The sequence below is a fragment of the Syngnathoides biaculeatus genome, chromosome 8 (genome assembly GCF_019802595.1).
Source record: "Syngnathoides biaculeatus isolate LvHL_M chromosome 8, ASM1980259v1, whole genome shotgun sequence".
Taxonomy (NCBI): Eukaryota; Metazoa; Chordata; class Actinopteri; order Syngnathiformes; family Syngnathidae; genus Syngnathoides; species Syngnathoides biaculeatus.
In genome coordinates, this window is record NC_084647.1 from 19,048,037 (window position 1) to 19,061,269 (window position 13,233).

Genomic DNA, 13,233 nt, shown 5'->3' on the forward strand with positions numbered 1-13,233 from the left:
GCAAGATTTGGGAAGCTCCCAAAACAGATTTCACGCTGCAGACCTGGATGACGCCGCTCCAGCTCGTCAGCGCTTTGCCAAAGCCGTCCCGTAATTTATTAGCGGCGAGTGGCAAATTTGTGACATCTTTCGCGGGACAGATGTCAGCTTTTATGAAACGTGGACGGCAGGCGCTTTTAAAAGCCTGGCCGATGAACGGCCGAGCCCGCAGGGGGAGTGTGGCGAACGATTTGGCGGCGTAATTTCAACGAGTGGGCACCTTGACACCATTGCAATTGCACATTTGTTAAGTTATTATTCTTTAAATGTACAATTTGGAGTTGAACAAAAATGAAGTGGAAGCAAAAATCAGTCGTTTGGCGGCTCGTCTCGCAAAATCAGTGTATTCATATTCAAATGAAGGCAGGCAAAGTAAAACATTCTAGAAAGAATAATTGCTCAAGTAAAGACAGACAGATGCATGCAAAATGTACTTAGTTACACTAACAAAGTATTTCTCGTGTGTTACTTCCCAACACTGACTTTGCCGGGATATGAGATTTCATGTAGTGTAAATTTTATTCAACTGGAGCAGTCTGGCACGCTCGTCGGGAGTTTCCACTTTGCCTCGGCAATAGACAAAAACTAAACATTCACTTGGCAGCGTCTCAGCTTTACTTTGAACTTAGTGTGCAGAATTTCAAAGAACTGTCACTTTCATTTGTCTGCTTTTTGTTCGAGACACACGCTGTTTACGCGCTGTCAGTGTCAAATTTTAAAATGAATTTGAGGTAATTAGCAGAAGAGCTGAACTTGTGGATATTTTCAGCATTGTTTTTTTTGCAAGGCTTTTATAGTTTCATTGGATTAGTCGCTACCGTGAATAGCAAAAATAAGCCAGTCATTAACACCCACCCCAAAAGGGTTATAATGAAAGAACCCACAAGATAGAAGTCCATTTGACAAATATAAGGCCTGACTAAATGAAGCTCCTCCCCTTTCTTCAGCATAGTTCCCCATGATGGGCCATATTTGTTTGGCTTTGGCCTGAATGCAAAAACAACAATTCTTTCAGCAACAATTACACTGGCATACACTATGAGGTCTCACACCTTTTCCTCACTTTTTTAGTGTGGTTTTACTTTTTTTTGGGGGGGGTGGTGGTAGCACAAGGCTTCCCGTGCAGGTGATGTGAAGATAGTCATCCGACATTACAGACAACAAAACAGGCATCTCTAATGAGCCCAAAACCATTTTTTTGCCATTTTATCCTAGACATTTCATCTATCCATCCATTTCCTTTATCGCTTATCCTCACGAGGGTCGCGGGGAGTGCTGGACCATATCCCAGCTGTCAACGGGCAGGAGGCGGGGTACACCCTGAACTGGTTGCCAGCCAATCGCAGGGCACATGGAGACAAACAGCCTCACTCACGATCACACCTAGGGACAATTTAGAGTGTCCAGGTAATGTTGCATGTTTTTTGGAATGTGGGAGGAAACCGGAGTACCTGGAAGAAACCCACGCAGGCACGGGGAGAACATGCTGTTCCACTGTGCCGCCCCAAGACATTTCATGTTCATCCATTTTAGGTACACACCAGTTGTGCAAATGTGCAAAATATTCCATTTGGTGTGACAATAAAAAAAAACGGAGTATATGGAACTAATACTTCAATGGCTGCTGCTGTGGCTTCCTGGAAGTGCTTACGCATGTACATAAATGCCGGCGGCACTTAAGTAGGCTCCAATCAGATTGCGCTGATTTCACACCAATTGTACAACCGGATTATTTGCACCAAACACGGGAATTACTTTTTACAATCGAGTTCCTGTTTGATTGTCCGAGTGTAGCTAATCTTGGGAGCAATTACAGTAAACATGACAGTCGCCAAAAGTTGGGGATATTGTTTTTTTTTTTTTTTTATCCCCCTCGGGTGAAGTTTCAGGAGGAAACGAAAATGCCCTTTAACCTTTAGAGGTCATCGTAATTTGACATTGACAGCACTTTGAAATGTTCAACTGTTCCATCTTTCAGTAGTTTTTGCACAACTTGCTGTTTTCTAACAAGGACCTCAATGAAAAAAATTACTATAGGTTAAAAAAAAACTTTTTAAAAAATGGATTAATAGCATTTCCATTCATGTTAATGGGGAATATTCATTTGATATACAAGTGAATTGAAGTACAAGTAAAGGTAACAAATAAAAAATAAGATAAAGTTACCAAGGTTTTCCAATTGAAATTGGACAAATAAATCAACTGATTTTAGTTATGGAGGCACGGTGAATCACCTGGTAAAGCGTTGGCCTCACAGTTCTGAAGTCCCGGGATCAATCCCGGACCCGCCTGTGTGGAGTTTGCATGTTCTCCCCGTGCCTGTGTGGGTTTCCTCTGGTTTCCTCCCACATTCCTAAAACATGCAACATTAATTGGACACTCTAAATTGCCCCTAGGTGTGATTGTGAGTGCGATTGTTGTCTGTCTCCATGTGCGCTGCGTTTGGCTGGCAACCAGTTCAGGGTGTACCCCGCCTCTTGCCCGTTGACAGCTAGAATAGGCTCCAGCGCTCTCCGTGACCCTCGTGAGGATAAGAGGCTAAGAAAATGGATGGATGGTTGGATGGATTTTAGTTATTAGAGCTCAAGTCCACGTAAATATTTTCCAATTGAGATGGAATAAATGAACAAATAATCACTTTATCAATCAATCATGCAATGATGATGGATGAATTGATAAATATATTAATTCATAAATATTGTTTGCTTTTTTTCTAACCACATGTTACACTTTAAATAGAATAAGCTCTTAATTTTCCATGTGACCATTTCTCCTATTGTAAAGGAATGAAAACAAATTCGAAACACAAAATTGGAAATGTAAAAATGACATAGACATCAAATCCAAAGCACTTAAATGAATTTGCCCAAAGAAATAAATGCACACAAAGTAATACAGTTGCATATCACGCGCAAATATTTTCCCATTGAAACGAGACATATTTCGTCCAGGTGATCAAAGATTCCCCCCCCCCCCTCCAAAAATCGCTGGTGCGCGTGCCCGAGCGCGCGCTTCGCATCCAACACGGAGGCAACGCCCCCTGACCCGTGACGTCAGCCAATCCCGATCTCCGCCCCTTGGATGCCGGTGCGGAAGGAGGAGGAGGGACACACTCACTCCCTCACTCCCTCACTCACTCCCTCACTCCGGCAGTTTGCAAGTCGCTCGCTCGGCTGCCTTTTACGTGGAGCACCGCGACGTCAAGCAAGAATCGAGAAGGTTTCCTTTCGGGACAACATTGCGGATCTTTCCCCGACATTTACCCGACCCCCCCAGGCCGAGGGGAAACTTGACGCAGTTAAGCAGCAGGGGCAAAGGGGGACGGCCGAAGTGTTAGGGAAACTTCCCCCCGGGGCCGGCCCATCGATCGTGAGACTTGTTCGGATGGAGCCACAGCGGCGCGCTTGACGTTCAAGTGGCAACAAGCTCGGAAGAATTTACAGCCCAGCAAATTTGTGCTTGAATCCTTTAGTTTCTTGTTGTTAGCTTTGGAGGTTGCAGTTCAGTTCAATCCAGGGGACCCCCACTCTGACTCTTTTTTTTTTTTTTTTTTTTTTTCACGTGGGATTTGCGCAAGTTGCATGTTCACCCTTTGTGCGTGGTTCTAACAGAGAAGCGCCCCCCTCCCGCCCCAACCCCCGCCCCTACCCCCGGGAGACGAGGTGCCATGGCGCAGCTGTGTGCGGGGATTTGCGTGCTCCTCTTAGCGCTGCACGTACAAGGTAAGATCCCAAGAAAAAAAAAATGTAAAAAAAAGAGAAACAAACGAAAAAAAAAAACGTCATTTTTTTGGTGTTTTTCTTTGTTTACATTCCCCGCACTATTGGGGCATTCCATGCATAAATACCTCCACAAATCCGCACAAAAATTGCATTTGCAATTCCGAATCTTTGCTGCAGGGTAACTTATTTAGTTGTTAAAAAAACAAAAAAAAAAAGTTACAGTTACCCAGGTGGTCGGCAGATGGCGTTGTGAGCGAGGCACTGCAATCTTGGGCCACTTTCGGGTACAAGGTCTGTGTGTGTGTGTATTATATATGCATGTGTTGGAATAAAAGCATCCTCTGCTCTCCAGTTGTAATGAGATGAATATTCTTAATGTAATGACCCCCCCCCCTTTATCCTTCATCCTCTCTTGTCCAAATCCTTTATTCCGCTTTGCGGATTCGACCCTATTTGGAGGGGAAATGGAATATACAGTATTCCAGCCAGTGTGTGTAAGCCAGTCAAATGTATTTAAATAACTTTCAGGGGGTCAAGCAAAGACACCCAAATAATGCATTTTTTCCCCGTTAATGTTCTTGCGGACGGATTGTGCCATGTTCCCATTAGCGTCTCCCGAAAGTCTCTCCTCCGCCTCCTTCTCCTTTTTCCAAAGTGAAAAAAAACAAGGACGATGTCGACCTTGCTCGTTCGTGCGCCTTAGCGGCGATGGGATGCTTTGATCACAAAGAGCTCCGTGTGATTTACAGCGAGAGGATCCCTTTGCTTGTGGAGAAGATCAGGATTAGCAACGTTCCCTTGTGTGTGTGTGTGTAAGGGGTTAGGCATGAGGGTAAAAAAGCGTTTGAAGCTGTTCAATCGAGGATGTGTGTGGAAAATGTCTCCGAAAATTGCTCTTGAGGCATCTCGGGGAAAGGACCAAGAACAACATTTGGAGCCAAACAAGACACTCTTCAGGCTCCTTTTACGCGTGACGCCGTTGCGAAGTTCTTCCGCATTTGGGATCGATGTGGCATCCGGGTCAGAAAGGGCGAGCGTACGGGCTCGGACGGGACAGCTGCTGTCGTGAATCGATTGGGGGCATACTGGATTGCATCCCATTAAAATAAAAGGAAAAAAAGTAGATTCAGGCTCAACTGGTTGGCTGGATTTAAATGTGGGGTGGGGGTGGGATGAAGTGCATGTGTGAAAACAGGAGTTCGGAACATTCCTCTGCTGGTAAAGATCCTGGCATCCGTTTTCTGGACTGCTTGCCCTCATCAGCGTCGCCCAAAGCCTGCTGCACACCTGGGACTGGTAGGCAGCCAATCGCAGGGCGGGCACGTACAGACCAACAAGCGTTCACGCACACATTCACAGCTACGGACAATTTCGAGACTTCAGTCATCCGAACGTCGATGTGGGAGGAAGTCTGAGGGGGAAAAAAAATGTTCAAGCTCCACACACGAGTTTGCCCGTCTAAAGAACTTGAACAGCATGACGTCAAGCAGTGGGAAGTCGAGCTACGTCCGCGCTACAGCGGCAATGCAGCGATAGTATCGGATGTAGGAGTTCAGAACATTCAGAGGCGGTGGTTAATGCAAATTTGTACCATTAATCATAATCAATTAATTGATCATTCATTTATTCCAAATGTAGCATGAAGAAATGTAGACAAAGAGCCACGAGGAGAGGTCAGTTCAGACCAAACTAAACCATAAAGAAACAAGAGTTCAGGACTTTCAGTGAAAGGCTTTCCCGTTCCTGTAGGTCAGGGTTAGGAGTCAGTCCAGGCCAAACCAAACAATCGCGAGATTTTTATGTGATCTTGTCCAGGTTTTGTTTTTTTGAATTCATCTAGAAGTGAGTGTGTGCTAATGGAAATAAGCTGCTGTCTGAATTCTCCACGGTTAGACACGCAGCAACAAGAATTTGCTCTCCGCGGCCCCTGGGGGGTTAAAGGGCGTCTCCATAAATGCTCGCCCTCTTTTTAAGTCCTAATTGATATACGGCCTGTTTCAGACCGGCCTTACGGTGGAAGCGCAAACTAGCAGGAATGCAAAAACGCATGTCGAGCAAACGCCCTGCCTTGCTAATGGGAACGAGGCCCAGTAAACCCACACGCCAAGTTCTAAACAGTGGGCCCACGCCAAAGAGATGATCGGCGCACGCGCGGGTAATACGAGCTCCTGCTGTCTTTGGCGGGCCATAATTCCAGACTTTGGGTTTAATTTGAATCCTGCACCAGGTGGTGATTGGTGGAGGTATGGCTCTGATGTCTCTCTTATTTAGTGGGAGCGCGTGAGTTATTAACGAAGGTGCAGGCCCGGTATAAATCACATCCCGGCCGTCCTTGGCGTGAGTCACGGCTTCGGCCGCCAGCGTCTGCGCTAGTTTATACGTCGCTGGCACTTGAAGTCGATGCACGCGCCGCGCTTCCTGTTGTTGTGATTGACAGCTCGGTTGTTTACGTGGTCTTCGGTAGGTTTCTGACCGCTGGGTTCAGTGGGGGTGGAAGTGTTGGAGGCCAATGGGGGCCACTGGGGGGTTGCCTTGTACTGGTTGGAGCTTTGACGGTTACTCAGGACATATGCACATATGGCTTTAATTAGCATGCTGACTTTGCAAATATGATTATTTTTTTTTTACCTTGGCCAAGGCCATTTGTTGGTTTGTTAGTAATCCCAATTACACGCAACACTGTTGGTCAGGAAATAACTCGTTGAAATTGGTCACATTTTGCAACATATTCCTCAGTGAGTAATTCATTAGCGTTTGCGGGCCTTGGTGAAGATACGGTATGCTGCTGTTTGTTTGATTAGTGATCAGGATGATCCATAATTAAATAAAGCGATTGCCAGTTTTGGATCCGGCGACTTCATCTAAAATGTGCCTCGGTGGAACTACGTCCCCATTTGTTTTTGTTTTTTTAGTGTTCAAGATAACCCGATAACCCCAACATAGATTGATTCATTGAAATTTATTGAATATTGAAGTATTTTCTATAATTTCCAAGTATATGGGATTACAGTTCTTAGAGGTATGAATCTGAACCCTAAACAAATGCTGATTTGTTTTTATCCCAGAATTTCCTCCCCAAAAAGATCCAATGTATGAATGGGAAAGTGTAAAATTTTGCTTTATTTTCCTTAATTTCTGAGAATAATCTGTTTGGCTTGTTGGGTGTTGACAGATGCACGCCTCTGTTTGTTTGTTTGTTTGTTTGTTTCGCGTTCAAAATGAGCAAAAAATCTGGTAACCTTTTCAGATCACAAAATTTCATGATTCTGGCGGGACGTGTTGAATTTGGTGAAATTCTGCAAACTTTTTTTTTTTTTTTTTTTCCCCACAGAGGGTTATGATTATTGGCCCTTGGTGTAAGTATGCTCTGTGTTTTTGTTTGTTTGTTTACTGACCAGGATTTACCACCAAGTGTTTATCGCAACCCGTACATATTTTGGAATTTGAACCTTTGAATTCAATGGATGATTGACAAATGGTGCGATTTTGCTAAATTTTCCTCAATTTCTCAGGGAACGATGCATCACAAAGCACAGGCCTTGGTGGAGGTAAGCCCGATTTGTTTTGTCTTGTGCTTGAAATTAACCAATAATACCGACACTTCAGCGCCGTCGCAATAGGGCACATTCAAATCGGAGGACTTTTAAACCGTTTCCCTTCATTTTCTAGTGAATGATGCATGAGGCATGTTCGGCCTTGGTGGAGGTCTGACTTCTTGTTAGGGCTAGGTGGTGATGGACCCCCCCCCCACTTCCCCCACTTTAATTAACATTTAAAAAACAACTCTCTTTTCCTTTCTTTCTTTAGTGGTGGCATGTACCTGTTTGTTCTTTTGTTTGTTTAGTGGTCAGGGTGAACCAAGAACTGTTGAAGTGATGACCCCAGAAGTTTTTGTTGTGTTGGGACACTGTTGTGGTTCCGGGTAAATTTTGGAAGCTTGGAATTTGTTTAGTCACATGGTCCGCCATATTTGAAAATCACTGAATGGAAAGTTATGAATTTTTTTTCTACCTTCATTTGACGAAAGCATCACTCTGGGGTCGAAACCCGGGGATGTCAATATGTATGTGTCATTTTGTACAGTTTGGAGGCATACGAGGATTCTGTATTACGTTTGTGTGGAGTTATGGATTCCCGGCCTCCGGCTATAGCTGATGTCACACCATTGATATTTTTAACGCATAACGATAATGATCATTTTCTTGTCCACACTATCTGTTGCCTTTGTGTTCTTTGTTCTTTGAATCTGTTACCCTTTACCCTGCCAAAAATCTCTTTTTTTTTTCCAATTTTTTGTCTTACTCTACCAAATGTGAACTGAACCGTGAGCCTAAAATGAATCGCACGGATCCAAGAATTCAGATGCGCTGTTAAAGCCCTGGAAACCGATGATCTGCAATTCGTTTTTTTTTTGTTCGTTTGCGCAAAAGCAGACTTCCTTGAACATTTGCGATCGGATCGGGCGATGACCTGGCAAGATCTAATTCCTTTATTATCCACATTCCGATATCCTGAATTGGCGGTTGGAAAGTAAATCTGTTATGTGCTTGTTCTTCGGCGGTTTTAGGAGCAACTTCCAACTGTTTGTGACGCAGCACAGCTCTAACTGAAACCGAACGTGGTTCAATGCCGCCCAATTAATGTGATCCTCCTAATGTCGTTTCCCTTGTAGTTACAGTAGCTCGTTTGTGGCAATTTGTACCCCACGCCGACAACGGCGTCGATCCAGGGACGAAGTCACACGGGGATTGTAAGGCTTGACGGTTTGAGCGGGAATGCTAATTGCTGCATTTCCGGCCTCCTCTTGGGTGCATCTCCGCTTGTGATGGATGGGCAGGAGCGTTCCAGGGAGAGCTCCTTGAAGGCGAGTTGACAGGAGATTAAGCGACGCTGCTCTCTTTCTCTCGCCGCCGCCGCCACTCGCGGGAACTAATGGAAACGCTCGCTTACTCGGTCGCTCCGACTTTTCTTTGAGCGTTTCGGGCTCATTGCGGCAACGCTGCTGTCAAATCTCTCCCGGAACGCCGTGTGAAATGGAAAGTTTAGATTCCGTTTTGTCTGTCACGAGCTGCCCCGCAGTAATTTCCAGGCTCTCAAAACCACTTTTTTTCCCCAGTCAAAATATTTGAATTGCTTTCTTTTGTGCTTCCATGCCACAGTTTGAGGAACATATTGAGTAAGAGTGCCGTACTTTAGCTGCCTCGCACTCAAGTCACACATCTACTCCGAGAACAAACACGACACACCCTAGCTTGCGGCAATATTGGAGGTCGTTAGTTTTAACACGGCATAATAATTATAATTCAGACTGTTGCACTTCTATACATTGTTTCCTCAAAAGAAGATAAACTATCATTGTAGCAATGTCCCAATAAGAAGACAAGCTATTACTGTTGCACTTTGTGAAAAAGAAGACATTGATGCTGCACTTTTCCAAAAAGAAAAGGACAATATTGCAGTTGCACTTTCCTAGAAAAGAAGGGAAATAATTGATGTTGCACTTTCTGAAAAAGAAGACAGTTACCAATGTTGCACTTTCTTAAGGAAAAAAAAAAGTATGTAGTATCTTTGGTGAAAAGAAGACAAACCAATGCTGTCGTACCTTTCTACGACATCTTCACTGTTGTACTTTTGTAAAAAGAATACAAACTATTTCTGTTGCACTTTCCTGCAAAATATATTTAAGATACTCTGTTTATAGTTTTTATTGCGGACATTATAGGTTGGCGGATGTTGTGAGGGAGGACATGAGGACAGTGGGTGTTAGAGAAGAAGATGCACGAGATAGGCTTGGATGGAAAAAGATGACACGCTGTGGCGACCCCTAACCGAAAGGAAAAGAAGAAGAAGATTATTTTACCTATTTGAAGTCATTTATTTATTGGCGAATTTCACATTCAGTTTTTCTTTCCGGTCCTTTTTAATTCCGTTATTGTTTACATAAGTAAAGCATTTTATTCTTTTACTGTGCTGAATGCGGACCAAGACACCGAAGTAGGTTACAGTTTTCGTATTATCTGAGGTTTTAGGATCGATTGTTGTTGCTTTCTGAAAAAGAAGACACACTATTAGTGCTCTACTTTCATGAAAACAAAATGTTAGTAATTCATTTATTAGTTTATATTTGGGGTGAGTTTATGTACTGTGAAATTGAAAGGTCAATTTCCCTTCGGCTACAAATTCATTTTTGTTCAGTAAAAATATTTGACTTGCTTTCTTTGTGTTTCTCCGGTGCTGGTCCGAGTTTTGCTTGTCGGGTCGCAGTTGAACGCGGTTGAATAAAACATGACCGTAAAGTGCTCAACCTGAATTGTGGTGCGAAAGTTATCCCACTGTGCACAAATGGAATTAAGAGAATGAATGAATGATGAATGAAGTTCAAACCCTGGCTGAGGCCGGCAATCTGTTTCAGGACGAGAATGGAGTCATGATGAGGAATAAATGAATGGTTGAAATCCCCACTTGAGCATTTTAGCCATTAATTTCTTTGTGCACACGTTGTTCAGCCGAGTTCTGGCTAATATCACCTGGTGTATTCGTCTATTTGTAGTCAAAACCCGGGTATCATCTTAATTAAGGCTATTTTAAGATAAACATTTAATAATCTCCCGGTAGTGCCTCTTAGAAAGTAAGGTGGGGAGAACCCTGACTTTTGTTTAACTAGCTGACGTACGCTATCTTAACACGCCATCCGAAAATGTCTGAAGTACCCACGAGAGAAATTCAAATAGAAGGCCACCATTTTGGTTTGAAGCAGATAATCTCAATACTCACAGAAACTCCTGCTAGGGAATTGCCGCACGTGCCTCATTCTGAATAGAGACAAATGGACGCAGTTAAATCGCTCATTTTATTATTATTATTTTACGTCTACATCATAAAATGCGGCGCATGGTCTCAAATTGGATTATCCGGAACACTTGCTCAGTCGCAAACACTGAGCAAAATGGAAATTTGTGGACATCTCCAGCACAACAGGAAGCATGGAAAAAACCCCAAGGACCCGTGTCTATTTTTTTAATTGAACAGGAAGTTGTCCATTTTGGTTCGAAGCAGCCCGAATGATTACCAATTAGGAGCGTGAATCATTTAGAGATGATTGAGGCTACTTTGCTTATTACTTGTTTTTGTCTGTGCCATCTAAATTCGGTAGAACACGATGTCTGAGTTTGATGATCTGGAAAACGACAGAAAGGGAAAAAAAAATATCTGCCCCCAACATCGGTTTTCAAAATCGTCATGAAATTGGGTGGACATGTCTATCATAAAAGGAGGACGAAAAAGTGTGAAGGACCCGTGCCTGAAAGGTGTCCATTTTAGCCGGATTCCAGGGATTGGACTTTGATGAATTAGTCCTGCAGACTTCGATTAAATCGACTCCAATCGGAAGCAGGTGTCCAAGACTTAAACGCAACAATAAATTCTGTTTTTAGCCTTTGTCATCCAATACGATGATCCATTTGAGGATTTGCCATGAAACAGGGAGTGAAATCATCTTCAAAGCAATCGGCAAAGACTGCACGTGATGTGCTGCACGTCATATATGGAAGCTCGCAGGGTGTTCACAACTTTCACTTTGCCTCACTTCTCAACAGTCTTCACCATGTCAGCTCTGAGTAAGATGGGGGGGGAGACACAGCTATCTGCAATTTTCTGCTTTAAATCGTTGTCATTCCGCTCTGTTTCAACTGGAATCGCAGAATCAGCAAAGCGAGGCAAAAGAGAAAATCAATGAACGGGATCAAATCTCACCCCAAGCTTTTTCTGATTCGGCATTAATCTTTCTTCAACATTTCTCCTTCTATTTAGTCGACAGATTCTTGTTGAGGGATTAACCGGTTCAAATCCCGCTTGACTTGACTCAGTCCGTCCCTCCTGTTTTCCCTCCCGTTTGTTGTAGTGGGGCATCGTGGCGTCGCCTGATGGGCTTATAATGCTGCCTAAATTGATCTTAATCTTCTCTGAAGAAATGTTGAAGGAATTCTGACAGCCTGCACTGTTTTTTTATGAGGCTAATTAGCTTGCAAATAGCTTGTAGGATTGCTCTGAGCCTCTTCGACTGTTACCATAGTGACAACGGTTTTCAGGGTACGCTACATCGACAACAAAGCAAATGCTATTTGTTTCTTTACATGATCTTTATTCATGGGCGAGGGTGCCGGATGGCAACGCAGCCTTCGTTAGCAATGGGTTCATGCACTCATCTGAGGGTGGGGGGGAATCCTAAAAGATGCAAGAGATCATCAGGGATTGAAACAGATAATTCCCAACTCTTCGAAGGCTGTATGCTTTTAAAATAAATCAGATTTGATCATTGTGCCCCCCGCCCACCACTCCAACATGTCGCAGCAGAGCTCCCATCCGACCTTGTGACCAGCCTTCCAGTAAGCTGGGAAAACGGATGTGAGAACAGACGTGAAAACAAAATCGTCCGTTGATCACTGGCCAAGATAATTTGGAGGTCTGCGTCGTCATTCCGGGTTCAGCTTTGTCATAAAAAAATCTGTTGTTCTCAAATATAAAACATTAGCCACAAGAAAATCACTAAAAACTTTAATGGTGAGCGCCATCAGGCCGTTGGGAATGGTGTCAAAACGGGAAGTAGAAACCTAGTCAAATTTAAGGAAAAAAGAAAACAATGCCACCCAAATTTGTGTTCTCACAACAGTTAACACAGTTTGATGTGAACAGGGATGAGAAGTAAAAATAAAAAAAAATAACTAAATGTCCAGATCAACGGAGTCACGTTGCTCTATTCGCTCAGGCCCGATGAGTTTGCTGCTTAAATGGACCGCTGTAGGGAGCCGTACGATACAAGATGTATTGCAATACAGCGTTTAACAAGATGTAGCTTCCGTCTGGCCAGATAAAAAGCATATATCTCTAAATATTTTTCTTTTATATTTATTCAGCCATTTTAGTAAACTGAGCTGACATTTTTTTCCCCCAGTTTTTGGGGTACAAAATTGCAATAAACGATGAAAACTTGTTTTTCTTATTTTCCATTTTCTGGACTGAACAAATGGAACAAAACTTAAATCAACCATTTTTGAAGTATCTCTTGTAGTATTAATTAGTGTTTTGGTCCGGAAAATCAAGAAAAGTCATTTTGCTATTTCTTTTGGATTTTCCACACTATAAGGCGCACCGCATTATAAGGCGTACCTTCAATCAATAGCCTATTTTAAAACTTTTTCCATATATAAGGCGTACCACATTATAAGGCGCATAGAATAGACGCTACAGTAGAGGTTGGGGTTATGTTGTGCATCCATTACATGGAGCTGCACCAAAAGCCCAATATAAATCCGTATATAAGGCGCACCGGACTATAAGGCGCACAAACGGCTTTTGAGAAAATTAAAGGCTTTTTGGTGCGCCTTATAGTGCCGAAAATACGGTACCTATTTTTTTCCCCCTTTTTTGGGGATTTAAACATAAAATTTTGAGATGCATGCTTTTTACTGGATAG

The 13,233-nt window shown here is 43.2% G+C and overlaps 1 protein-coding gene across 3 annotated transcripts in view; it reads left to right on the forward strand.

The window, feature by feature from the left end:
- The first annotated feature begins 3,173 nt into the window (after positions 1-3,173).
- The window catches only part of nectin1b (nectin cell adhesion molecule 1b), a 119,812-nt gene continuing 109,752 nt past the window's right edge, over positions 3,174-13,233 (forward strand). Inside the window, exons 1-2 of one of the 3 annotated variants that reach the window (XM_061827530.1) lie at positions 3,174-3,761; positions 7,274-7,309. In XM_061827530.1, the coding sequence (XP_061683514.1) occupies positions 3,707-3,761; positions 7,274-7,309 (91 nt within the window). In that variant the 5' untranslated portion in view covers positions 3,174-3,706. Of the gene's footprint in view, positions 3,762-7,273; positions 7,310-7,461; positions 7,467-13,233 lie in introns of those variants that run through there. The other 2 variants (XM_061827531.1, XM_061827533.1) reach the window with 2 other exon arrangements.